Genomic DNA, 25910 nt, shown 5'->3' with positions numbered 1-25910 from the left:
AGGACCAAAATCAAAACCCTCGGTCTCAGACCGGTCCTGTCATCCCTCATCTCAACCATCCTCCTTTCTTCTACAAACAGGTAGCGCTCAGATACGTATAGCTACCTGTAAATTGAAGGAATCGACTTCGTCCGTCTCTCGCGCCAGTTCACCCCATACCTCGGATCTCCTCTCTCCCGCCAAGCCTCGCCTACATCTCGCATCTCTCGTGTCGACTTGATTCTCAAAACTCCTTCTAAACTCTTTTATCAAAACCCGATCTCTGAGAAAACCTTTCAGCGGATCCTCAAAATGGGCTGCTTACCATGCACCAACCTGCAACCAGAGGTAGCTCACCTCAACGCCTGTTATCCACCTTCCAAAGCTCTCCTCACCGCTGGACCAGATTATCGACCCCTCTCTCAAGATCTGTCGAAGCTCACCTACTTTGCTACCAACAAGCCTTCCAAGCTTGCCAAAATAGGCGAAGAGCTCGACAAACGTGTTGCCAAGGAGACGCAACGTTCGACGGCCGGTTATCCGAAATATCGAGCTAGCTTGCTCATCTCTTTAGCTATCCTGAGAGCGTTGTTGACCGAGTGTAAGAGGGATATCGGACTTTTCGGAAGATGGGCGTTGAGGGTGATCGATAGGAGTCTGGATGTGAGAGTGTATCAGAGGGGTGGACTGGATCTGGAGGTTATTGGGAGAGCTGCTGCTGCTTTCATATCTTTCACGACGTACACGGATGGTGCATCAATCGGCGTAGACGATCCTCTCACTCGGACTTATCTCGATATACTAAACAAATTCGGGAGGATGGCAACTCATATCGACCCGCAGGAGAAGACAGACATGGAACAACAGAACCGAACGAGACTGATCGCTCTCGCCGCTCTTCACGGCGCAGTCACCTCGGATGCATTGTACACTTCCACAAGAGAGTTCCCAAAGCAGGTCGGAGTGATCTTGCCCCCACTCTTGGAAAACATATTCGAAGGGACGATGGGTCATCTCAAGTTGGAGACGGCTAAGATCGAGATGGACGCTTCTCCATCGCCGTTCTTCACAGAATTCTCGGCAAAACGACCGATCAATGATCGAAGAGCGCCTTCGCTTCATGCTCACATCCCAGGGGAGAAGGGCCCTTCCTCTTCAGACGTTCTATCTGCCTCCCTCAGATCGCTTCATCTGCTGGTTGGTCAATGTCAAGTCACTCAAGCTTCGCACATCGTCGACCGAGTCGGGCTTTTCCTGGATAAACACGGATGGCAAGATGTGGAAAGGTGCTGTTGGATCTCGGAAAGGTTGACAGCTTGGATCATACTTCAATACCGATTCGTGGTCCCCACCCGACTCTTGGAGGTTTTGGTCGACCTCAAGGACGAAGCGCCCACACCGAAGCATACCTCTGCTTTGGCTATGATCACCACGATTCTCAATTCTGGGACCTCGCTGGTCGGACTTGGCGTATCGGATGTCTTGCAAAATCTCGTCTCGCTCATCATCCGCCGGGTCCACTTCGACCCTCGAGATGCTCTCTTACCACCACTCGTACAATGTGTGAGCAGTCTTGGAACACACATCTACTATGCGGATCAGATCAACGATATCGTCGAGGAATTGGCTATTCGTATCGCTGAACTCCCAACAAGTGATAAAGCGCGACCGGAAATCATCAGAGTCTTGATACATTGTATTACTGGAGTCATGCTGGTCGCAGATGCAGCGGACGAGGAAGCGGAGACGAAGTTGAATAACACCACAATCTCTCGCACATCTTCCCGAGCGGCCAATGAAGGTAGTCTTCCTATCCACTCCGATAAGGGAAAAGCTCCCGCAACAGGACCTGCTCCTCCTGATACTCCCCTGGAACCACATCGACATCGGCCTAGCAGACGCAATCCTATCGCTCCCGAGGTATGGCAAGAAACCCTTCCGCTGCTGTGCGAGGCCGACTACGCTGTTCGATCAACATATGCTCGAGCCCTGATACTATTCCTAGAAACGGAGATGCCTAGAGGAGCCACACCGAACAAGCATTCACAAACGGCGGTACGACCGACAGCGGGAGATATCACGATTTACAGATTCTGCAACGCTCTCAACGCAGCGATATATACCCTCGTCATGTCGTCCTGTCTTGGTGTAGGATCCGAGGAAGAGATCTCCACTGGTGTGTCATCACGAGCTTCACCGGAAGTTCATCAGGTTCCCTTGAATGGGACTTCAGCGACAGAAACGACCAAGACGGGACCCGGCTCGACGACCACGAATGACGCCAACGATTCTCGAGGCACGCCGACGAGAGGCGATAAGGAAAAAGGAGTCTCTTTCAATATCACAGAACCGAGCCCAACGTCCACTCCACCGAGTGCGGGTGGTAATGGTGGTACTTCCACTCCGCCACACAAAAAGGGTTTCCGGACTTCTCGAAGACCTTCTCTCCCACTCAATCGATATCAATCATACGTCAACCTCAGCTCATTCGACAACGTAGCTACTCCCCTAGACTTTGCCGCGGCGCTCAAGGTCCTCGATGAGATACATATGATCGTCCCCATCCCGGCGCTATTGACGGGCACGCCGATGTTACTCGCATTGGATCGAGATGCGGGGAACGAACTGGTCAGAAGACCGGGAGACGGCAGAGCTGGTGCGTGGGTTTTGGAGAGGAAGAGAGCGATCAGGGAATTGGTCGGGATCATCTGGAGGAGGATCGGAGAGAGATGGGGTGTAGAGGAGATTGAATTGGTGGCTGATAGAGTGGGTTCGAGTTCATGTCAAGGTTCACTATTGGAAAGACAGAATATACACGAACTCTTCTTCGGTTCCGTGTAGGGCTAGAACGAACGTAGGGCGGAGGTATCGTGATCAATGCTGACCCGCAACGTAACAGGGCCTCGCATCACTCCCAGAACCCTACTTGGTGCCACCCCTCCCTCCTTATTCTCAAACAACCATTCTACCGATGCCAGAAGCACCGATCTCCTTTGTCCAATATACGATCGAAGGCGAATCGAGTTCGGCGACGAAACCACTGCTCGATCCCGAGGTAATTGTGACTGTGTTGGGATCAGCGAAAGTTGTTCAAAGCTCGACGAGACGTGATGAGAAAGCTCTGAAGAAGAAGTTTGGAGGAAAGTGGACTGTAGAAACTGCCATCAAGGATTGTGAGTGCTGTCTCATGTATATGTCTAACCCTGAGTCACGTCGTACTTTCAGAGAGGGCAGATGCTGATCACGTCTAACAACACAGCCGTTGAGAGGTTCTCTTCCGCAAACATCGTACCCGCCGACGATCCGCATTACGACGTCGCCCATGTGCTCATGAGCATGAATAACGGGAGTTATCAAAGCTTCAATGGGAATGGGAGCAGACCCGGTTCGAGGAGTATCGACGTGGATGATCTGAGAGAGGCTCTGGGTGTGTGCCTTTTCTTACTTTGTTTTTGCGCTGCCTCACAAAGGTCGTCGGCGAAGCATTCACATTGAATTTCCCAATCAATGAGAATCATGCTGGGCTACTGTATTAGACGACATACTGATGTTGCTATTCATGTCCGCAGGAGCTCGACGAGATACAATTTCAACTTCCGCAGCACCTTCCCTGATCTCGACGATAGCAGATGATCATCACTCATCGGTCACTTCCAGAGGTGGACCAGGATCGTCCATCTCGACAAGTGTAGCAGGCGGTGGGAGAAAGCCACAGGCGGACGTGAGAGAGGTATTGAAGGATATATTCAAAGATAAGAAGAGAGGACCCTCGGGACGTCATTCGGCTATAGGAATAGCAGCGGGTGGAGGAGGTTCGAGTGCACCTCCTAGTCCTCTGAGAGTGGAGGGGAAAGTGAATGGGAACGGTGCTGGTCCGGGCTCTATCTTGCAGGATGGAGAGGGGAAAGCAAAGGTGAATGGTGAAGGTCCGCCGGTCTTGGAACCAGTGGCTGGGAAGGCTTGAGAGGGTGCGCGAGCTTGGGCAGACAAGTGAGAAAATGGACAGAGGTCAAGTCCGATATCTGGGTTTGGGGTGTGGTGAAAAAGTGAATAATAATGCATCATGTGTACTATGTGCCAGGCTCGCATCTGGAGTAGAAGTAGTGACGGCTGCAGGAAGTGACAGAATGCATTGCAGAGATGACATCTCTTGAAGAGTCATGGAAGGATTACATACTGTATCCGGTTTCAATGAACCGGACCCCTTACAAAGTTGCCGATCGCTGGGTCGATCTCCCGATCGTTATACGTCGAGTAATGTTCTCAACCGGGAGAGGTTTATTGACATCATCAGCAGTGACGTGCGTGTCTGACGTACTCACTCCGCATCAAGCATATATAACAGCGAAGGAGGTTGTTGTTGTTGTTCTTGTTCTCATTGTTCTTGGACAAACATAACATCACCAATTCACAGAATAACGCCGATCGCAAACTCGACTTCTACCTTTCGAGTACTCAACGCCACCAGAGCATCGAAGCACGACCATGTCTGAAGAAGAACTTAAGAAAGGAGATGAAGTCTCATGGAACTGGGGATCTGGACAACCATGTGAGTGGGGAGTGGGCCTCGTCCCCTTCTCCCCTTCTCCCCTTTTTCCCTCTTACCCCTCCCCTCCCCTCTATGAACGACTACATCACACCCGAAGATAGTACCAACATCGCGATTCGCACCGAACCAGAAGGTCAGAAAGGCTGATCTGCAATATGTCCCCCATTCGATGAATAGCTGGCAAAGTCGCAGATATCGTCGAGGGAAAAGCCGAGGTCACATCCAAGAAGGGCAACACGATCTCCAAGAACGGGACAGAGGACGATCCCGCCGTCGTGATCACTCGTAGTGGGGTGAGTCGCGTTTCCGTTTCCGTTTCCCCACTGGCATGGCATCGCATCGCATCAACATGGTCGAATGGCATGTCGATAAAACTGAACACAATGCAATGCGTTGCGATACTTGTCCTCCGACAAATCTCATCCTCTCATTCCCCCTTCTTTTTCCTTTTTCCTTTTTCTTTTTTTCTTTCTTGATGATGGATGATTTCAACACAATCGATTCCGCCTATCGTCTCGTCCTGCTTTCCTTGTGATCGCCTTCCTTTCCATCCAGATCATGGCTTGTAGTACGACTTCCCCGAGCTGATACTCTCCTGCAGAACGACGTGGTCAAACGTGCTCACGAATTGAACGAGGTGGAGAACTAAACCCTCATCGATACCACTGTAATAGGCACGCCCGGAAGCCTCCGCAATCGCGAGATGTCGTCTTGTATCGTTATACCTCTGTCATGTATCAAGTACCGAAGTGTTGATCCGTCCCACTACGAGCGACGACCCGGCTCAGTCAGAAGACAATGGACTTCTTCCCTCTCAGACTCAAGGCGGAGACTGGATGCCAAATGCCGTCTCTTAGAACGTTGATCTGCAACACACCTCGCTACATCGTCCTTGCGCTAATCACGACTTCTCATGTACAATGTGCATAGTGGATATATGTGTGGTACTGAACATCTATGAGATATCGGAACTCCTCCTCGTCTCGCACTCTATCACCCCTACTTCCTTGCATAGTCTGCTCCAGAATCTCTGTCGGAGCTTACCCGCTTGGCTGCGCCTCAACCCTATCAGCCGCTCCCCAAATCGTTAGGTTTTCCACTCATCTTCCACAGTTAGACCCCGCTGCGCCCATTCTCATAAGCCGTCCTCCACACCCCATCCGACCCCACCACAGCCGGTCCGATCGGGTCCAAATCCGTCGAGTGCCAATTCGTTTCGAACAATGCTATCCATCCTAGAGTATCATTGCTATCTGGGAGACCTGATGCCGTGGGATCCCAATCGGATGGTACTGCCCATTCTTGTGATCCGGCCACCGATGCCGCGGTAGCGCCAGAGATCTCAGTTACCACGTCCATGCTCGAAGAGAGTGTCTCCGACATGATTGGGGCGTCTGGGTTCCTCAAGGTTGTCGAAGGACTTTGGTGCGACGACGATGTGGATGCACTCTGCATTGTGGTGTTGACGTTTGGAAAGGACCAATCTTGAGAAGGTGAGACCTCTGCAAAAGTGTTCAGCGACAAGTTGGCAGGACCGTGGAAAGGCGCCGAAACAGTCTGTCGGCGCAGATGATGTGGACGAACATGACCCGTCAATTGGTATGACTGACTACCCTGGGTGATCTCTTGACGCGTAGGGGCCATATCACTGGAACCGTCGTCGAGATGAGGGTGAGAAGTGTGAACGCGGGGACCATGATACATCGAGAATCCGTGCTGACTTTGCGTGATGACTTGCTGCGATAGCGTGGGTTGACTGTCGTACCCTCGAATGGCCATCATTGGCACGTTGAGTGCATGGCTGTGATTGGTCGAGCTTCCAGTGACTGGTTCGGCGCGAGATTGAGCGTATTCCGCTCGTGCGGACATCAACACGGAGGATTTGGACAGCTCTTCCCTAGCATCTGAAGCCTCTCTAGCCAGCGCTTTTCCTTCCATCAACCTCAAGACCCTCAACTCAGTCTCCAATGTCTCGTCTCTTCGCACTGTTTTCTCCTCGAGCTTGATATAAGCTTGCAGAACAGACCTGAGCTCTCCTGGTCGGAATCGTTCGTCCTGATAACCAAGGAAGCACAGAATGCCGACTATAGTGGCCGGGTTGAAGCCAGATGCGACCTATCGACAGCAGTCAGATGGAGGCTCTCGATATATTGATGAGTCAGTGCTTACAGTAGTCCATTTGAATCTGTCCAGAGGATCAAGTTCGTTGAGACTGATCCTCAGTCGGAGATCCGCCAATGCAGATTGTACCAACGCTTCTCTGCTACCCTCGTACGGGTTCTTCCCGTTATCTTTTCCCCGTCCAAAGGACCTCAACAGATATGGCCTATGCAGCGAAATCCTCGCCAAGTGGAATTTACTGTTCAAGGTCTGCCTCTGAGCGACCAACCACTTGTAGTTTCCGTCCTTGTCTAGACTCAGGTCTGTACCCTCGTTGTCCAGCCGGAAATGTGGAGGAAGATTCTGTTTGAATTCAAGGAAAAGCTCCTCACAATACTGCACATCGGCGTATCGCCGAGGATTGAGGTTGAAGCACGTAAGCTGGACACTGCTGATGATGCGAGCGAGGCGGAAATGTAAAATGAGGAATGTGGATTTTGTCGGAATCGTGAGGCTGCGAGGAGTGGGAGGTCGGTCTAGCTCCTCGTCGTGGAGGTTTGAGGATTCTCGAGTCGTGAAATGCCCATCTTGGATGCAGACGGGTCGACCAAGGAAGAGCGAAATGGATCTGAAGTAGATTGGGTTAGCTGCTATCTGATTTTGGCGACATCATTGAATCCCAATTCTTACCTGTCGACAATATACAGATCTGTGGCAGTTGAATGAGTGCTGCTCCCGGCCGAGGCAGTCGAACTTACGAGCCCATAATCTCCTTCGCAACTCAGCTTCTTTGGGAGACATTCCCTTCCACGACTTGCCGTCGACATGCAACCTTTAACACATGTGTTGTGCAGGTGAGTAAAGAGCTTCGATAGATCAAGAAATGAGACTCACCCCTGAGCCTGTGCAGCTCTGATAGCCGTGCCTATGGCCGTCCAAGCTTCCTCCACCCTTCTGCAAACGTTCAAATAATGGGCCATCTATCCCAAAGATCAGCTCGGATCAATCGTTTCGCATCTGCGAGCGGAGAGTCTCCGTTCTTACTTACCAATATTCCCGCTCTAATCGTGTCGATAGACTCTCCAAAAAAGCTTGCACTTTCACTCAGAGCTCTCCTTGCTGCCCAAGACCACTTGGTGCTTTTCTCTTCTCGGTCTTTGAGGCTCAAGGACTGGTTCTCGAGGTCGTGCATCATGCCTGACACGGCAGTCACTTGGAGCTCGGTGAGGCCGATCGTCTTGAGTTTGTCCCCTCGTCGTTGTTCATCGCTAGGGTCGTGATCGAGAAGCACACCGAACGCGAGAATTATCAGAAGAAGTGCTAACTGCCTGAGGTCGAGATCGTATCTGGTTTGACCGTTGATGAGCTGCCAGAGCTTGTCGTACGAAGAATTGAAATCAGGCTCATATACGATGTCATTATGACTATCGGACGGATAAGCACTTCCGCCACCGTGATGAGTCAAAGGGTGATAAACTCACACATTGAACCTTTCGAAAAATCGACGAACGTAGAGGTCACACTCCTCTCGTGGCGGGACGTGACTGAGGAGCTCACGCGTCTGTGATTCAAGAGTGTATGACTTGGTATTGTCAATCCGAGTGGTACCATAAAGTGGACCATGTCTGACGTCGCTATGGGGAAACGCCGGAGTGCTCTGCAAAACGACAAGCCCGATAGTCAGCATGTACTGTATGAACATTCTCGCTCGGTTGGTCTGACACCTACCCTAATGACTTTTGCCGCCAGCTGAGGCCCAAAGTGACTTGTGCCAAAGAAGGTCTCTAAATCATGGGGATTAGCCTGGTGGATGATATGACCGGAAACGGTCAGCAGCTTACTTTCACCTTCCTCATTGCCCCGAGGTCCTCGAAGGGTTCTCATGCTCCCAACACCATACGCCTCATTCTCTTCCATCAACTGTTCACTCTCTGACGAAGAACCACTACCTTTACTACGCATCGATGGCTGCTCTGTGTCGACTTGGATGTCGGCATGAGCGCGCCAGAATCGACCAGGATTTGCATTCGATGGTGGACTCGTTAACGACGAGGAAGACCTGTCCCCGATGGTGTCCTGACGATTTCGCTCGGACGAGGTAGGATGAATGGGTGTATTGAGGATGTATCGGTTTTCTCCTGGCTGGGAAGGAGCAGTAGTGAAACCTGTTTGTCATCAAGTGTCCGTCAATCTATCTCGGATCTTTTATCAACTGATGATACAGTATCTTACCAGTGAAATGAGCAATCGAGTTGAGATCGCCCGGATCCCCCGGCTGGGCTACTTCGCCCTCGCCATTGACGCCTGCCCAACCGCTCCTGGGCGAGGATGGCCGTAGAGTCCCGATCGACCCTTCCGAAGCTCGAGCTCCCTTCCCACCTCGTTTTCGCTTCGGTTTCTGAGATTCAGAGCTGCCTTCTGGTTCAAGTTCGAATGTTGCCAAGGCTGAAACTGGCGTATACTCGCAGAGCTCAGGGCCTCGCTTGAGGCAGTTATTGCATGGTACATTTCCGTCGCACTATTGTCAGTTCATCAGTCAGCAGTGATTGCTACAAGCTTCTACAGGTTGATCGACCGGACACCAAGCTGACCGGTACCGGTGGTTGGAGCTCACCTTCTGTTTCCTGCGGTTGCACTCGTGACATGCGGTTGGTAGTCGACCTCGACGACGCTTGCCCATATCGGGATATGTGTATATAACTGTACTCGGTGATGAAGCGGGATTATTGAGCCCTACGGTCTGAGGATCGGCGTCTGAGCTTGAAGGATTATCTGCGCTCATTCCTATGCCGGGAGACCATTTCACCTGTAAAGGTTCGGGTGTACTGCTTTCAAGAGGTTCGCCATGAGCAGTCGAGGTGCAAGGGAGAGGAGGGGGCGATGTCAGTGGGAGCGAGCTGACATCGGTGTTGGGTTCTTCACCGTCAGTCATCACGGTCGACGATGAACTGCAGCTTTGGAGAAACGGACGTTTCGCGAGTCAAGGACGAGGTCAATCAAGCTGTGCTTTCGGACGCTCGTGAGAATCCCGTCCACATCGGCAGGGTGGCAAGGAAGTCTTGTCAATCCGTTGAGTGGATGATACACCGAGTGGGTGGAAGATGGATCAAGGTAATCGAAAGCAAGATGTTCGTCTGTTGAGGGGGATATTGATGATATCAAGCACAACAATGATGACGGTGGTAGAGTATATCTGTCGACTGGGAACGAAGTCAAAACGGAAAAAGGGGAAAGAAGACGAAGAGAATGGTGATACAGGCGAAGGAACGAGTTGATTGATTCGATGAGTGTAAAGAATCAAGGACTCCTCATGATGATGTTGGGGTCCGAGCGAATCATCCCTTGTCACACATCGCTTGTTGATTCTGTATCGTGCCTTGTGTCGTCTGTGAGGAGAAGCGTGGTGATCCGTGCTCGTCTCCGCGTCGATCTGGACTCTTGTCCTCATGCCCTGTCGTGTGTCTCCGCAGTCGACCGTTTCGCATCTGGACGGGGTAGAGTCGCCCGACGTAGTCATTGTATTCGGACCCTTTCCCCCGGGGTGAAGGAGTACAAGGGTGATTGCGTCTGTACCAGGTTGAGATCTGATGCGAAAGCCTTTCTGTGCGTGTGCGTTTGGACCTAGTTGGTACAGAGAAGCACGATCCTCTCTCGTATGACCAGGGGTTGTTTCATTCAAACAACACGAGTCACATTGTCCTTCGCTCCTTCGCCCCATCACCCAATGTTACGTCTAAAACCTCTCTTACGCTAATCTACATGGGGACTCTCCTGATCTCATCCAGAGTCCATCCAGCCGCTTTCATACTTTCCGCACCCAAGTCGTGGACCTCCTCGTCAAGATGCCTGCAAGTATCCAAATCAAAATCAGCATAATCCGTTCCCTTCCGACTGCATCCCGATTCCGATTGAGGGATGCATTTCGGCAACTCACGTGAGCAAGACGTCTCTGAAACCATCCAGGATTCCCCGCAGTTCGGTCGCATCGTACTTTGACGGATTGGCGAGGTTCGTGCTGAGGAACGCCTCGTATTTCTCAAGACCTGCGGACAACATGGATCAGGACTGACATGTTTGGAGCATGCGGGGAGATGAGATGGACGATAGGACTGGAATGGGAGACGAGGTGTGGGTGAGTAAGGAATGAAGTGATCACTCACCTTCATGAATCTTCTTGTGGCTCTGCAGATGTTGACCTGACTCTCTGCTTCCTTGTTTGAATTGGGGCATCTTCTTGGCCAGTATTGGGAAGATGTAAGTCTCCTGTAGCGGACAACAAAAGAGACCAGATATCAGCGACGGTTTCAATTGATGTTCAAGGTCTACGACAATCCAGTGTGCTTAGAACGAGATGTGCAGACATACCTCTATTCTGTGATGCATCTCAAGGTGATGCGCAAGTTGTTGGGCTTCTCGCAAGAATCGAGCCAAGGTCATCCCCTCTTTATGGAAGCTTCCGTCGGCGAGCTATGATATCTGTCAGTGAGACCGCCCAAGGCTCAACAGGAAGTAGGTAGGTTGTTGGCTGGTCAAGGAAGTTTCGGGTACGGCGGCAATACTGTGAGAAGCGACATACAAACTTACTTCGTAGATTCGCTTGAATTCGTATCTGAAATGATTATGGAACTGATCCATATGATCGGCAAGTCTGTGATCGAAACGACTCGTCAGCGATGAACCAGAACGTGAGCGATTGCAGCCAACGGTCACGGCACATGTCAACGCACCGGTTCCATTCTCTGAACTCTTTAGCGTTCATCGCCATTGTGAAAGACTGTGGAGAGGTGTCGGTATGTGCGTGACGCGTAGCAGTTGTGCTGCAAGTCGAGACGATGGAAGGTGTGGTAATCGTGAGCGCAGTAACGGTCGGACGGAAGCGACCGACGGCTGATCTCAAGCTTGCGCCTGCAGAGGGTGAGAGGCGAAGAGCGAATATAGCGAAGATGAGAGATAGAGCGGTGATCAGAATACCTGCGTAAGTCGATTTGTTGGGCGATGTCACGGTACTAGGGTCGGAGGTACGACTCGTGGATGACATCCAAGTATCAGGGGAAGAGGGAACGAGTTCAGAGAGTAGCTTTACGGGGAGTGCAAACGAGCAGTTTTATATATGCCTTGTCGATCTCCTTTGGAAAAGTTGATGCTTTATTTCATTCGAAACCACCAATCGGTATGAGATTGTTTGGTCAGCGTTTCCGTCGGGAACTGGCTATTTTTGGAATGAGCCTGATTCGTTCATTCGCTCTCATCCAAGTGAGACTGATAAAAACCACCCTTCTGGATTCAGTCCCTGAGCGCCGTACCAGCCCAGCGGTCGGGCTGCGAAGTCGTGCGTCACTCACTGCCTCAACGACGTTTGACTACTTGATCACCTTTCTGTACACTCTGGTCAAGGCCTTCCACGCGACTCATCCAAGCGAGCGACAAGAGAGAAGAGAAGGGAAGCAAGATGATCCTGTTAGAGGTGAGCTGGTACTCTGCGGTGTTTGAATGGAAGCACACAGCTGACAAGGCTTCTCGCAGTCGCACAGCGTTATCATCAACGATGTCCTCACCGACCGGTTCGAGAAGTGAGTGGAAAGTCAATCCACCTTGGCCCGCCCCTCAGCCCGTGTCCGAACCAATCTCCGGCTCCAAGGCGAGACACGATTTTTTTGCTGATTGACATACCGACGCTGTAGACCTTCCCGAGCCGATATCCAATTCGTAGATTACGACAATGTCCGATTCCATCTCTCCACTCCCTCATCCAAGACCCAGTTGCTCTTATCCATGAGCATCCAATGTTGGCCAGATCTCGTCAAGTATGGAGCCAGGGATCATCTCCAGCACGAATATGCTGGTTACTTGCTCGACGAAGCGAACACTGAGCCAGAATACAATGTCAGCTTGCTCATTGATCTGGACAAATTGCCCGAATCACCTGGTGAGTCGACGTCATGAATAGCGGCGGGTCTCTTGCTTCCCATCCCATGACTGTGTCGCTATGTTCACAACTCCCCGCGTTTATGTTGCCCTTTATCGGGTTTACTTGGTAACGATTGAACGGGACTGACCAACGCGTCACCTTTCGCAGAAGCGAAACTCGACCTGATTTCCAGCCTCGCCCATCTCAAATCAACAGCCATGTCGTCACCCTTCATCTCCGCCTTCAACGAACAATCGTCCCTCCAAGCAAGCTACAAGGAACCAGCCGGAGCGCAACTCGCCGACCAAGCTCCTGCTGAAGCCAAGGGGGATCTCAAAATCGTGAAATACAGGGAGGAAGAAGCTATCTATATCCAGGCTAGTCATGATCGAGTAACGGTGATCTTCAGTACTGTATTCAAAGAGGAGACGGATAGAGTGTACGGAAGGGTCTTCTTGCAAGTAAGTACGGATCCTGTTCGCTCCTATGTCTCCCTTGTGAGCCATTACACTCTCTAGCCACGGCTTGGAATCGGTCAGACCCGTGCTGTCACTGTGGAGATTCTTTGCTTCCGAATCAAAATGAGGGACTGCAACGAAGAGAACGACTGGTCTGGGGAGACCGCGCATCATACATCTGCTGACCTTTGCATACAGGAATTCGTCGACGCTCGACGACTCCAAAGTCTGCAGAATGCGCCACAGGTCAGGTACTCGAACCGAGAACCACCGCTTGAGATCCGACATCTCCCCGGTCTGAAGAACGGCGAAGACTGGGGATACGTCACTTTCGGTGAGTACTGAACATCCCGTCGTCTGATAATCTTGGTCACCAAGATGGCTGGGCACGGCCATTTTGCTAACGCATGACCCTTACGTCGCGCTTCACAGTCCTCTCTCCGCGACACTTTGCCAACCCCGCCCAAGCCCTCGCTACAATCAACCGAATTCAACTCTTCCGAGACTACCTTCACTACCACATCAAATGCTCGAAAGCGTACATGCACTCGAGGATGAGATACAGAGTGGCAGAGTTCCTGAAGGTGCTCAACAGAGCCAAGCCGGAAGTTGCGAGTGAGAAGAAGACGGCGTCCGGAAGGACGTTCAGGACTCGATAAGCGCGAGAAGTGGTATTGCGGTCGTTGTACAGATCATTGGAAGATGCAGAGCGAGAAGGAATGTATATCTTTCGAAACAGAAGAGCAGAAATCGAAACCGTCAGGACCGTGGCAGAAAGCAGTCGGGCCACAACGCCTAAGCAAGCGTCGCCAATGAAATGATTGTTTCATCCAGCATGCAGGTATTGCGATGCGGCTGTCCATCTGTTATGCAGCAGCTGCTTTCTATGTCGCTGTATCATTAAATTTGACCAGGTTGGAGACAATCGAAACCATTTGTTTGGTCTGTATCTCTTGAGGGAGCCCTAGGGAGTCGGGGAACAACCGGTCGACCGATCGACCATCCGATCGACACGACAAATGAAAACATGCGATAGTAGTGCCTTGGCAATGATGATGATGGATACGACCGACGAATCAAAGTATCTAATTGTGAGACTCTCTGTACATGGGAGTGACCCGTAAGGCATCAACAACATTTAGATTGCAGATCCGGTCAATCGAGATACCAGTAGACCCGTTGGGCCCATTCGATGATGTTGCTTTTCTCGAGCTGTTTGTTTGCCCGTCCGTGAACCGACCATGCATCGACCGATCTCATCATGTCTGTTAGGTATCAGGTAGAGAGAGATAAGGGACTCCCATGATTGAGTTCATATGAGCCTGAAGAGATTATCGTAAGGTCCGTCCATCTGTTCTGAAACGACCACTGCTCTCCGACGCGCTTTTGTTGTGTTTGTTCGAACGGTTGGTTAGTCTCAGACCTGTTGTTGTCGTCGTGGTGTCCCATCCAACTTGACTCGTCTAATTTACTTGTAACCAGCGCGAATTCGAGGGATCAGTCCCTTATTCCGTTTCTCCTTGGACCCCTAGAGAGTGACATTACGGCTTTGGTGGAGCAGGTATGCTCTGCTACCCGGTAGTAGTGATAGGGAAAGGAAGCATGCATGACCAGGAGACAGGTCGTTTGTTGTGCTTGTTTCCTCAATGGATGTACCATTCTAGACGACCTGAACAGAAAGCGCTCTGACCCTGGGTTTTTCCCATGGTGAGATGACCTGTGCCAATGCACTAATCCCGATCCCATAACGCCGAGACCTACTTGTTGTTGTGCTTCCCCCCCCGCAACGAGGTGCGAGACTGACTCTGCGGTTTGACCTCCACTTTTTAGCCCGGGTGGGGTGGGGTTGTGTTGGTGGTGTTTGTCCGTACCTGTGAACCCTTCCTCATCCAGCCTCTCTGACTCTGACTCTGATAATAACGATGATAATCAGCTAGACTACATACAAATCATCACTTCTTCTCGTTCTCTCTCATCCCTCGTCTCATTCCTCATACCTCACCCACCTTCTTGTTCCTTCGATTTCAGCGATCAGATCAGATCATATCAGTCAAATCAAGTCATCACAAACTGCTTATTCACTCTTTTATCATTAAACGACGACAACACGACCATTCACACGACCGAAAATAAATAACATCACAAACACGAACCCGACAAACAAACGATCAACCAACCCAAGCCCCTCTCCCCGGCTGACTTTGCCCCCCCTTTTGCCCCTTGTCACACACACTCACACATCAAGACTTGTTGGTGTTTCCCCTCCCTCTCTCTCTCTCTCTCTCCGTCATCAATCGTTGAGTGATCAACACGCATCACACAACACAGCCGAACATACCACCAGAAACTTTCTCACCGCTGCTTCATACCCGATACATACCTTGTTTCTCGACTTTATCAGTCCCCCATTCTGCCTTGCACACTTCAACGACAGTCGATACTCAATATGGCGTCACGAGTAAGTACTTGCTCATCCCCTTTGTGGTCCTGCTTCGTCCATCTCACGACACGGCGCCCCACTATCTTACTTCATGTTGACATCCCCCCAGGCTGCAAACACCAGACGGGCTGCTAGCCGACCACGAAATGACGAGAATGCCGCCCCAAGTCAAGCGACTATGCGTAGCAAGACATCCATGTCACATCTCGGTCCCGCACAAAAGGTCGCTGTCGCTTCCAGCTCAGTAGTACTTGGTGCTGGGGGAAAGAAACCTGTCGCGGTCAAGGCTGGTGCGAAGAGGACTGCTTTGGGTGGTGTTGTCACCAATGTGGTCAGGGAGGAGATGAATGACGATGCCAAGAAGCCTTGTGAGTGCGATGGCGATCACTCACCCAGGCGATGTGCTCATATTTCAATTATCAGTGAAACCCGCTGGCAAGTCAATCAACGCCGAAGCTCGACAACCTCTTGCTTCCCGTCAAAACAATGCCCAACCTACCCGACCTATCGCCGCCATCCCTCACCGAGCAAAGTCCTCCACATCCGTATTCCCCGCTCTCGAGCCCTCATCCACCGCGATGGAGAGCGAAGGAGATCTCATATCTGAGATGGATGTTGATTCTCGTCGGGCCGAAGCGCAGATGACCATGTTGACTGTCGACGAGGACTCGCTTGAAGACGAATCGGAAGAAGAAGAGATGGAGGATGAGGACGACGAAGACTGGTTGAGAATGCCCGAAGAAGAGATGATTAGAGCTCAAGATCAGCTTGAGATGATTAGAGCTACCTTCAAGGACGATGTCGAGTTGTTTGATACCACCATGGTGGCTGAATATGCCGACGAGATCTTCGCGCACATGGAGGAGCTAGAGGAATCAGTGATGCCCAACCCTAGATACATGGACTTTCAAACAGAGATTGAATGGTGAGCAGGCTCGATCCACGTATGTAACTCGAGAAACGTTGACTCATAGCCGGATCATAACAGGACCATGCGAACAACTCTCATCGACTGGCTTCTCCAAGTACACCTCCGTTACCACATGCTTCCCGAAACCCTCTGGATCGCCGTCAACCTGGTCGACCGTTTCCTCTCTGTACGAGTGGTATCTCTCGTCAAACTCCAACTCGTCGGTGTCACAGCCATGTTCATCGCCGCCAAGTACGAGGAGATCCTTGCGCCTTCAGTCGAGGAATTCGTTTACATGACCGAGAACGGTTACACAAAAGATGAGATCCTCAAGGGAGAGAGGATTATTCTCCAAACACTCGACTTTACCGTCTCGTCTTACTGCTCTCCTTACTCTTGGGTCAGGAGGATCTCCAAGGCGGACGACTATGACGTTCAAACCCGAACACTTAGCAAGTTCTTGATGGAAGTGACATTGTTGGATCACCGATTCTTGAGATGTAAGCCTAGTATGATCGCGGCCGTTGGTATGTACCTGGCCAGGAAGATGTTGGGTGGTGACTGGGTGAGTCTTATTCGTCGGCTTTCGAACATGGGCCGTATCACTGAACGATATGCCTCGCAATCAGAACGAAGCATTCATCTTCTATTCCAACTTCACGGAAGCTCAACTCATCCCCGGCGCCAGCCTTCTGTGCGAACGATTGGTTGAGCCAGACTTTGAGTCGGTATACGTCTACAAGAAGTATTCTAGCAAGAAGTTCTTGAGAGCGTCGACTTTCGCGAGAGATTGGGCTCAGACCAACAACGTGTCGACGTGGTACTAGTGGTGTCTCGAGAGAGTGAGTGTGCGTGTTTGAACTCTCTTCAAGGGCGTATCAGGAACTGACGATGATGGGTTGGATGTCATTCTAGTCATCGGATAGGTTTGAACAGACTCGAGGACACATGGAAGGAGTGACAACAAGGGGGTGGTCTATACACAGGAAGACTTTCGACCCTTACAAACGATAATATTAACGGACAATTTTTGATAAACACCCATCTCAACCTCTCCTCTTCCACCTTTTACCTATACCTACCTACCTGTCACGAACGTCATGGTCATGATCGTCATGATCATGATCATTCTTCGAAACTCTTCTACACCGCTCTCATACATATCGCATAAACACACACATGTTTTCGTCCCGACGATAATTCGTCTCTTCCTTGAGTCTTGGCGACAACTGTATTTGCTCTGATCTTGTTTGTGATTCATCCATCCATCCGTCTTTTCATCCATCCTTTCTCCTTACATAACATACCCCACCTCATATATATCCCCCCCCCCCTACGTACTTCTTTCTGTACGTCGAGGGAAGGGAGTTTTTTCGTTTCCAGTAATCAAGGCAGACAGATAGGGTCAGGGTCAGAGTAGAACGGAAAGGTTGATCGTCGTCCTAGCATGTCACATGTGAATATATATAATCCGAAAAGAACCTGAGGTGCGATACGGGTCGGTCCTGAGGGAGAGACGTTCGTCTGGTCACTTTGACGATCACGAAGCAGTCCGAAAGTCCGAATCTCAGATGCGAAGGAAAGACCGATCTACATGGAGAAAAGGCGCGATAAACGTTCATGGATGAAGCGCGCTAGATGACCATGATCACAACATCGAACGGTGAAAGACACAGTTGTTTCTCGTCGAAGATGCACACTCGCAGTAGATCGGAGAGGATCCGTCCCATCGCCTGATGACCAGCCCCGGACTATGCGTATATACACTGCTGCATGATATATCATCCTCTTCGCCTCATCAATATCTAAATGTGTACTGGAACCGGGAAAGGAAATGACCATATCGACAAAAATCGAGAACAAGAGTATGGAGACTGTCATGATAAATGATTGAAAGAGAAATCGCAACCGATCCTTATTGAGCAACGGCAAATGCGATCACCGAAGTATCGCTGTGAGACAAAGACACTTTGATGGACTTGTTTCCAGCCGCAGCGAGAGCATCACCTGACAATTTGACCGTGGGACCAGATGAAGTCGAAAGGATCTCGATATCTTTCAGAGGAGCACCGGCGCCTTTGGAAGGCACGGCCAATGCCTTAAACTGTGAAAGGATGGGGACATTAGCAACTATAAGTACGATCAGTCCTATTCAGCACTCACCACTGCCTCCTTTGCGGCCCATCTACCGGCGAAAGATGCTGTGGGATCAGGTGCGGAAGTGCAGTAATTGATCTAGACACATGGTCAGCCATTCTTCGCATCACGCTGATCACGCTGAAACCGTATTCATCTCACCTCCTCATCTGTGAAGTTGCGCTCTCTGAAAGTATCGGAAGTAGGGACATTAGAGATCAATTCGGTATCAACTCTGCAACAGTAGGTCAGCTCGGTCCCGACTCCACTGACACATGTGTGCAACTCACCCGACACCAGCCACGTCCGAAGCCTGAGCAAAGAGCGCTTTGAGAGTTGACGTGTTTGCCTTGTCGAGTGGCACACTGGAAGGCAATTTACCCTGGAAGGCGAACGAGTTCTTGCTAGGTCCAGCCCTGGCAAGTGGGTTGAGCAAGACACCACCTTCAAGCTCGGCAGAGTACGGAGGTGCATCCTTGATCTGGACGAGGTTGTTGTTAACGAATGCTGAAGACATTCGCGAGTATGTGTCGAGTTCTCGAAGCTGTCGTCGCTTGGAATACTCTTGAAGGTCGTGAGGCTGAAGGGCTGCGAAGAGGTATCGAGGGTGAACAATTGCGACTTGACCACCGACTTGACCGAAACCGAATGAAGTGAGGAGACCAGCCTCGAGTCGGACGTGCTGGATGGGTTTCGAGGGGTAGAAGAGGTGAGGGAATGCACGGAGCTCCTTGGAAATGTTGTCGGCGTTGTGATTACCAGGAACAAGGGCAGAGTTCAAAGTCTGACACATGCCGTTGAACATCCAGGCAGCGGCGCCACCCTTGGGGTGACCAGTCAAGCTCTTCTGAGCGATGACGGGTACCGCGTTACCCGGAGTTCGGCCAAGTTGTTCGAACTGAAGGTTGTAAACACCGCTCTCGTTCTTGTCGTTGGCTTTGGTGGATGTTCCGTGACAACTAATGACGCCAACTGAGTTGATATCGAGACCCCAGACAGCAAGAGCACGTCGAAGAGGGGCGATGTTAGGGTGGGAGCCTTCGAGCATACCGAATGTAGCGAGAGCGTCCTTCTCCTGTCGCTTGGCCTCCTCGTCGATGAAGCTCACTCTTGTTTGGAACCACTCCTCGTTGTCAGCGGCTCCCTTGCGGGCTTCCAACTCGGCACGAAGCAGATCGTGCTCGTTCTCGAGCCATTGCGAGATCTGCTTGCGTCGGAAAGAGAGTTGACGGGCTCGGTACTTGACATCGAGGATGGGGAGAGCCTCCTTGGGTGTGATCTCTCGAGCAGTGGAGAGGATACCGCGACCAGGAGCGGGGATAGATCGACCGGCCTTGTCGGTGTGTGTGGAGGTGTAAGCGACGATACCTTGGATGGAAGCTCCCATCTCAAGAGCAGTCTTCGCTGACATGATAATGTGGACACCACACCCTTGACTCTCCATGAATCCAGAACGAGTGCTGGTCATCGGTCGAGAGAACTCGTTGGCTTCACGTCCCATAGCGAATTCAGTCTCGGCGTTACTTGTAGCCTTCATGTTGGCGAATTCGAAAGAACCTTCCTCAGAGAAATCATCAAAACCTCCAGCGACCATGACCTTGGCTTTGCCACTAAGAATGGAATCACAGGCAATCTCAACGGATTGCAAAGCAGTGGCACTGTACGAGGTCAGTTCTTGCAGAGCATTGGACAGATGGCAACTCACCAAGCGCCAACAGGGATCTTAACTGGACCACTTGACGAAAGCAAGAGAAGATTGACCCAACCGGCGACAGTGTTGATAAAACTGTCTTCGTTAGCCAGGAATGCGCTACTTTGACTCACGTTTCCTGGAGGATATCCTTTTGCACATCCCTTTCCTCTTTCCTCTCTTTGAACATTTGACTCAAAGAGCGCATACCACCCATACCGGAACCAAGGGAAGTACCGACCTCCGAGGGGTGAATGTACTTGTAGAGTTCGTAAGGATCGGTAACACCTGACATAATCAAAGCTTCCATAGTGCAGACCAAAGCCCAGAGCGCTGTACGGTCAGTTTGGGAGATGATATCTTCGGGGATGCCGAATCGTTGGGCGTTCCATCCTGTAGGAAGTTGACCAGCAACGACACGGTCGAACTTGACAGCCTTGGGAAGGAAAACTCGGGCGCCTCGCTTGAACTTGACAAACCATTCGCCAGACTCTTGCGCCCAGATGTCTACTTTGTCTCCTTGTTCTCGCTTGAATCGAGCGGCATCCTCAGCGGGGATTTCCAAAGGCTCAAGATCGTGGTTGAGCTCGATTTCTTGGTGAAATGATTTCTTGGCAGGGTCGTAGCCAAAGAACAAGTCGGGCTCTATGTCAGGTCAGCTTTGATCTAAATAAATCCAAAGGTCTGCTCACCGATCATTCGGATACCGGCGTGCTCAATGATACTCTTCTCGTACTTGGATCGCACATCTTTGTCATCGACAGGTTCACCAGACTTGGCGTCAACCCAACCAACGTAGGTCTGGCCACTAGCGACCTTGCCGTCAAAGTGCTTGATGTAACCCATCATCCATGCCATCTCGATACAACCCTCGATGGTGAACTCATTACGAGCTTCCATCTCCCATCGCGTTCGCGAACTACCCCAAGGGCCGACTTCGGCGAAACCGGTGCAGACGATGACTTTGTCCAGATCAACGAGGCCCTGCAGGTGTGAGAGCTCCTTGAGGATATCAGGAGAATCGATCTTGGGGAAGTCGTATTGGAAGTTGGCACGAGGGGCAACAGCAACCTTCTGATGAAGTCGCTCAGCGTCGCCACCGTTGGTGACTCGGAAGTCGGCAGCGTTGTCGACAGTGATAGCACGTCGAAGGTCGGCGACACGATTGAGGTCGAGTCTGATGCTAGTCATAACCTCAGCGAGACCGTTGACTCGGTCCATACCACCGTTGAGATCGGCCCAGATAGGTTCTATTTGAGTGATGTCAAACAAGAGAGGGTGCATAAGACCAAGGATGTTGAAAGCCATCTCTTTGGCTGAGAAAGTTCGCACACCAAGTTTTTCGAGACCTTCAGCGACGAAGTTCGTAGCGCTCATAAGACCGGTTCCACGAGTCCAGCCAATGACCGCACCGGCAATACACAGGTACTCGCCCCACGACTCCGCACCCCATCTGTTGAACAAAGTCTCAAGGGAGATCTTGGACTCAGCGTAGAGACCGTCATTACCGAAAATACCATGATTGGGAGACAGTGGAAGGACAACCTGAGTTGGTCGAGTAACAAAATGTCGAGCGGCTTTCTTGGTCTTGACGGCACCGAGCAGTCGAAGAAGGTTGGTCATCATGAGTCGATGAGCGAGCTCGGACTTGTCGTCAATGCCATCGATCTCTCGTCCGTTTTCGGGAAGGGCAGCAAAAGGAATGATGTAATCGAGATCGATCTGAAGTGTGGAATAGATGTAATCGACAAGGGCTTCAACGTCCTGCTTGGAAGCTGCACAGAAATCAGTATACTATGGACATCGGCGGCAGAAATTTGCCCACCTCCATTGAAAGGGACCACAATGAGCTTTGATCCCTTAGCACCGATCTCATGGAAGATGTTCTTGTAGTAATCAACAGCAGCACGGCTATATCGAGAAGTGGTGACGATACAGGTACAACCACCGGAGAGGAGACCGCTAAGGATCTCCACACCAATACTGCCCTTGCCGACACCAGTGAGAAGAGCAGCCTTCCTTGAGAAAGTGACACCAGATGTGGCAATCTCGGTGAGAACATCGAAGTCTGTAAGGTTTCAGTTGTACGTCTAAATGAGGGCCAGATACCGGGCACTCACAGATGTTCGTCAACTTCTGACTATAGGCAAAGCTTGTTCCAGTCTTCCTCTTGAGATGTAAGAATGGCAAGTGGGTTTCCTCCACCTCTGTTCGGTCCTCGACGTTGGGTCGCAAGAAAGAAGAACTGGAACGTCTCTGTTTAGAGCCCTTGGCGCGAGAGATAGCCGAAGCCTCAAGTGGGGAGCCTTCACCGTGACCGAGAGATTTGATGACCTCGCCGTACATGGATTTGATGGCAGCCTTCTGAGCAGGTGTGATTGACGGTTGAGAGTTGACAAGCTCCCAGAGCTTGTCTGTGAAATCATTAATATCTGCTACCAGTTGTTTGAGTATAGCGTAAGCACTCACCGATATCGGACTGAACCTTAGTGAGGTTGACAGCCGGTTCGACATCTCCACCAGAAGCCATCTCTGCGATTCAAAGTCAACACACTACAGAAGCACAAACAGGGTTGAAGCTCACCCTTCACGTAGCTCTCCAACTTCCTCACGTTATGTCTCGATATCTCAGAGTAGATGATGTCGCCTTTTGCAGATACATCGGTATGAGGGGCTGTGGGGAGCGCAACATCCCTGTACATAGGTGGCTTGTCCACAACTTCCTGACAATTCTCCAGCAGGATCTGACCAAACTTCTTGACTTTCTCGTATGTCGCTCCCTTGGACGCATCCACATTCTCAATGTGGTATTTCATGTACCTGAACCAATTGTCAGCGAGAGTTGCTGTTGGAAGAGGCGCACAGAACTTACTCAATGAGGTTAGGATCGGCGCGGTTCATCTATGCATCACTCAAGAGTCAGGTCTTTAAGCAGCTGGTATGCTTTCGATGATGCTTACGATTGAGATACATCGCGATGTGAGTTCACGACGAGAGATACTCTCTTGATCCAATCCAGCGGCAGCCATGTTGACTAGTTGATGAACAGGTGAAAGAGCGGATTAGGGGAAGAGAAAGATACCGCAGGAAAGCCAGATGGGGAGCTTTCTCAGCAAGTATCAGAACGGGGTTGACGGAGGGGAGAGGAGTTGAAGGAAAGCTGAACGAGAGGAAATACAAGGTTGATGGACAGATTGACAGAGTAGTGGTAGTAGGAGAATTCAGTAATGTCGGTGCTTCTGAAAGTCAACCTGGGGGAGGTTTGAATCCAAGCGGTTGGGGATTTGTGTCACGCGCTTGCCACGTGTTCTGGTTTAACCCCCTGAGCCTCGGCGATCAGAGCGTCAAAGATAAATACAAATTATCCATGAAATACAAATAAGTGACGACGATGATGTGGGGACAGTGATGAACGACGTGGGGAAGGTTGCAACCAACCAGCCAGTCACTGGAAGAAGAGGGGAAAGGGCAGGTTGAGTTGGGGCAGATGTTGACAACGTATGGTGCATCATCTGTAGAGGATCCTTCTCTGCCCCAACGTAGAAGAAGATGATAAAGTTTCTAGATCGGTTATCTTCGGGTCTTGATAAGCAGAAGAGAGGTAGCGGAATCTAAAGCCGGTTGCTGCATTTCAAAGGAATGTTGGAATCACGTGACGATCCTAACTTCTTTGGGGATTCGCGACATGGGGGTGTCAATGCGTTCAGTTGACTGATTTCGGATTCTCAACAAGATCGAAGTGGTCTACAACTCTTCTTCTACCTCGAGCTCACACTTCCGTCGTCTCTTCCCCTTCTTCCTTCCGTCTCCTTTCTCGTCAAAGACTGAACCAGAGCTAGAGCCGCTCTTGCCCAAGATGGCGTCCCTCTTCAGCAGCTCTACTCCTGTTCGACCCCTTGTTCTTCACTCATCCTCCACTCGTGTTTCCATCCCTGTCCCCGCTTCCCCTCTGTCCGCATGGGTCGTTTCTGAAGTCCTCGCCCAGGATTTCCATGACTCTAGAGCAGGTCTTGACGAAGAGCCAACACCCGTCGCCGACGAGGAAGACGAAGGTGCTGCTCCCAGGCCAGCTTCCATCGAGCCTCAGGTGAAGCTTCTCGCACGATTCCTGTCTTTCGCCTCTGACAAGGTCGCCGCGGACCCCTCATCGGAACTCTCCCAAGTCTTGCTTGCCGCATACAATCGCTTCAACGAGCTTTTCCTCGCCTCCACCAATATTCACTCACTTGTCCAATCCTTCGAGCCCGGGTCTCGCGCCGAAGTACTCAAGGCTTACTTCAAGGCATTTGCCAACGCAAGGGAGGTTTTGGGAGACAAAGTCAATGTCGCACATGCGTCAGCTCTACTCGATGCTGCGAGAGATGGAAGCGCTGAGCTTTACGCTCTCTTCGGTGGTCAAGGTGTTAACGAAGTAAGCCCCGTTTCCTTACAATGTGATCAATCTGCTGACGTTGAGCAGCACTACTTCAACGAGCTTCAATTGCTCTACGACACATATACTCCTTTTGTTCGCTCTCTCTTGAGCAAGATTACCTCGCTCCTCATTTCTCTCGGTGCCAAAGCCGACGCCGATGGATTCACATACTACGCTCAAGGCCTCGATGTCATCTCTTGGCTTGACGGTGGCTCCTCGCGACCCACCATCGAATACCTCGCATCAATTCCCCTTTCTCTCCCTCTGATCGGCGTTGCTCAGCTTGCACAATATGTTGTATCGTGTCGCGTTACCGACTTGGACCCTTCACAGATGAGAGGCCGCTTTAACGGAGCTACAGGTCACTCCCAAGGTATCATTTCGGCCGTGGCCATTGCTTCTTCGGACAGTTGGGATAGCCTAGAGGAAAACATCCTCAAAGCTGTCAAGCACTTGTTCTACATTGGTCTCCGTGGTCAAGAAAGCTTCCCTCTCCTTTCTATCGAGCCTCACATTGTGGCCGATGCGGTCGCCAACAATGAAGGTGTCCCCTCTCCCATGTTTGGTGTCAGCGGTCTCTCCCTCAAAGCCCTAGAAGGACACATCAAGAAGGTCAACGCACACTTGCCGTCCAACTCTCAAATCGGCGTCTCCCTTCACAACGGCCCTAACCTCTATGTTACCACTGGCCCAGCCAAGGCACTTTACGGTCTCGCAACCGCTCTACGGAAGGTAATGGCTCCTGCTGGTCTCGACCAAAGCAAAGTCCCTTTCTCCAAGCGAAAGGCTGTTTTCACCATGCGATTTCTTCCCGTCAACGTACCTTACCATAGCTCCTATCTCGAGGGGGCTACCCAAAAGGTGTCAGAGATGGACTTAGGAGAGGAGCTGTGGAATGTCGGAGAGCTTGCTATTCCCATTTACAACACTGAAGACGGTAAGCATCCGTGTGACAAGACTGAGAAGGGTTGCTGACATCTTGCAGGTACCGATCTACGAGAACTCACTACGTCTCTGACTGCATCGCTTAGTGACCAAATATTTGTGAAACCTATTCACTGGGTCAAGGCTGTCAACTTCCCTGCTACAGCCACCCACGCCGTCGACTTTGGTCCAGGAGGCAATAGTGGTATTGGTCCCCTCACCGGACGAGCTGTGGAAGGTCGAGGTGTTCGAATTGTCGTCGTCGGCGAGAGAGGCAAGGCTGCCGCCGAGTTTTACGACGCCAACAAGGTTAGAAGAGAGCCTGTCTGGGCAAAGGAGTGGAGTCCTAAGCTCGTTAAGACACTGTGAGTCAACATGGTTACGAATACGGCTGACCAAGTA

The 25910-nt window shown here is 51.0% G+C and overlaps 8 protein-coding genes across 8 annotated transcripts; 5 read left to right on the top strand and 3 right to left on the bottom strand.

Moving 5' to 3' along the window:
• Positions 1-291: 291 nt before the first annotated feature.
• On the top strand, positions 292-3943 carry IAR55_003624 (uncharacterized protein; the record flags this gene model as incomplete). The annotated part of the gene is made up of 4 exons (XM_066946731.1): positions 292-2745; positions 2879-3152; positions 3239-3406; positions 3549-3943. The coding sequence occupies 4 exons, from the start codon at positions 292-294 to the stop codon at positions 3941-3943; spliced, it is 3291 nt and encodes a 1096-aa protein (XP_066803123.1).
• Positions 3944-4464: 521 nt separating this feature from the next.
• On the top strand, positions 4465-5177 carry IAR55_003623 (uncharacterized protein; the record flags this gene model as incomplete). Its single annotated transcript, XM_066946730.1, has 3 exons — positions 4465-4528; positions 4706-4821; positions 5130-5177. 3 exons carry the CDS (start codon positions 4465-4467, stop codon positions 5175-5177), a joined length of 228 nt encoding a protein of 75 aa, XP_066803122.1.
• Positions 5178-5641: 464 nt separating this feature from the next.
• Positions 5642-9560, bottom strand: IAR55_003622 (uncharacterized protein; the record flags this gene model as incomplete). Its single annotated transcript, XM_066946729.1, has 11 exons — positions 5642-6643; positions 6698-7256; positions 7319-7337; positions 7387-7460; positions 7523-7608; positions 7677-8052; positions 8110-8285; positions 8357-8412; positions 8470-8793; positions 8861-9146; positions 9243-9560. 11 exons carry the CDS (start codon positions 9558-9560, stop codon positions 5642-5644), a joined length of 3276 nt encoding a protein of 1091 aa, XP_066803121.1.
• Positions 9561-10383: 823 nt separating this feature from the next.
• On the bottom strand, positions 10384-11666 carry IAR55_003621 (uncharacterized protein; the record flags this gene model as incomplete). Its single annotated transcript, XM_066946728.1, has 6 exons — positions 10384-10474; positions 10563-10671; positions 10789-10888; positions 10994-11095; positions 11213-11276; positions 11356-11666. The coding sequence occupies 6 exons, from the start codon at positions 11664-11666 to the stop codon at positions 10384-10386; spliced, it is 777 nt and encodes a 258-aa protein (XP_066803120.1).
• Positions 11667-11800: 134 nt separating this feature from the next.
• Positions 11801-13653, top strand: IAR55_003620 (uncharacterized protein; the record flags this gene model as incomplete). The annotated part of the gene is made up of 8 exons (XM_066946727.1): positions 11801-11881; positions 11935-11957; positions 12023-12092; positions 12152-12198; positions 12310-12554; positions 12705-12997; positions 13193-13328; positions 13427-13653. The coding sequence occupies 8 exons, from the start codon at positions 11801-11803 to the stop codon at positions 13651-13653; spliced, it is 1122 nt and encodes a 373-aa protein (XP_066803119.1).
• Positions 13654-15440: 1787 nt separating this feature from the next.
• IAR55_003619 (uncharacterized protein) lies at positions 15441-17171 on the top strand (the record flags this gene model as incomplete). The annotated part of the gene is made up of 5 exons (XM_066946726.1): positions 15441-15452; positions 15544-15802; positions 15858-16359; positions 16423-16909; positions 16974-17171. 5 exons carry the CDS (start codon positions 15441-15443, stop codon positions 17169-17171), a joined length of 1458 nt encoding a protein of 485 aa, XP_066803118.1.
• A 1088-nt stretch (positions 17172-18259) lies between these two features.
• On the bottom strand, positions 18260-23199 carry IAR55_003618 (uncharacterized protein; the record flags this gene model as incomplete). The annotated part of the gene is made up of 13 exons (XM_066946725.1): positions 18260-18448; positions 18508-18579; positions 18643-18715; positions 18771-20138; positions 20186-20215; positions 20305-20815; positions 20863-21945; positions 21996-22238; positions 22291-22584; positions 22640-22702; positions 22755-22990; positions 23043-23071; positions 23131-23199. The coding sequence occupies 13 exons, from the start codon at positions 23197-23199 to the stop codon at positions 18260-18262; spliced, it is 4260 nt and encodes a 1419-aa protein (XP_066803117.1).
• Positions 23200-24026: 827 nt separating this feature from the next.
• Positions 24027-25877, top strand: IAR55_003617 (uncharacterized protein; the record flags this gene model as incomplete). The annotated part of the gene is made up of 3 exons (XM_066946724.1): positions 24027-24581; positions 24630-25521; positions 25570-25877. 3 exons carry the CDS (start codon positions 24027-24029, stop codon positions 25875-25877), a joined length of 1755 nt encoding a protein of 584 aa, XP_066803116.1.
• Between the last annotated feature and the right edge of the window lie 33 nt (positions 25878-25910).

The sequence above is a fragment of the Kwoniella newhampshirensis genome, chromosome 6 (genome assembly GCF_039105145.1).
Source record: "Kwoniella newhampshirensis strain CBS 13917 chromosome 6, whole genome shotgun sequence".
Classification (NCBI taxonomy): Eukaryota; Fungi; Basidiomycota; class Tremellomycetes; order Tremellales; family Cryptococcaceae; genus Kwoniella; species Kwoniella newhampshirensis.
This window is presented reverse-complemented; position numbering and strand designations above follow the sequence as displayed.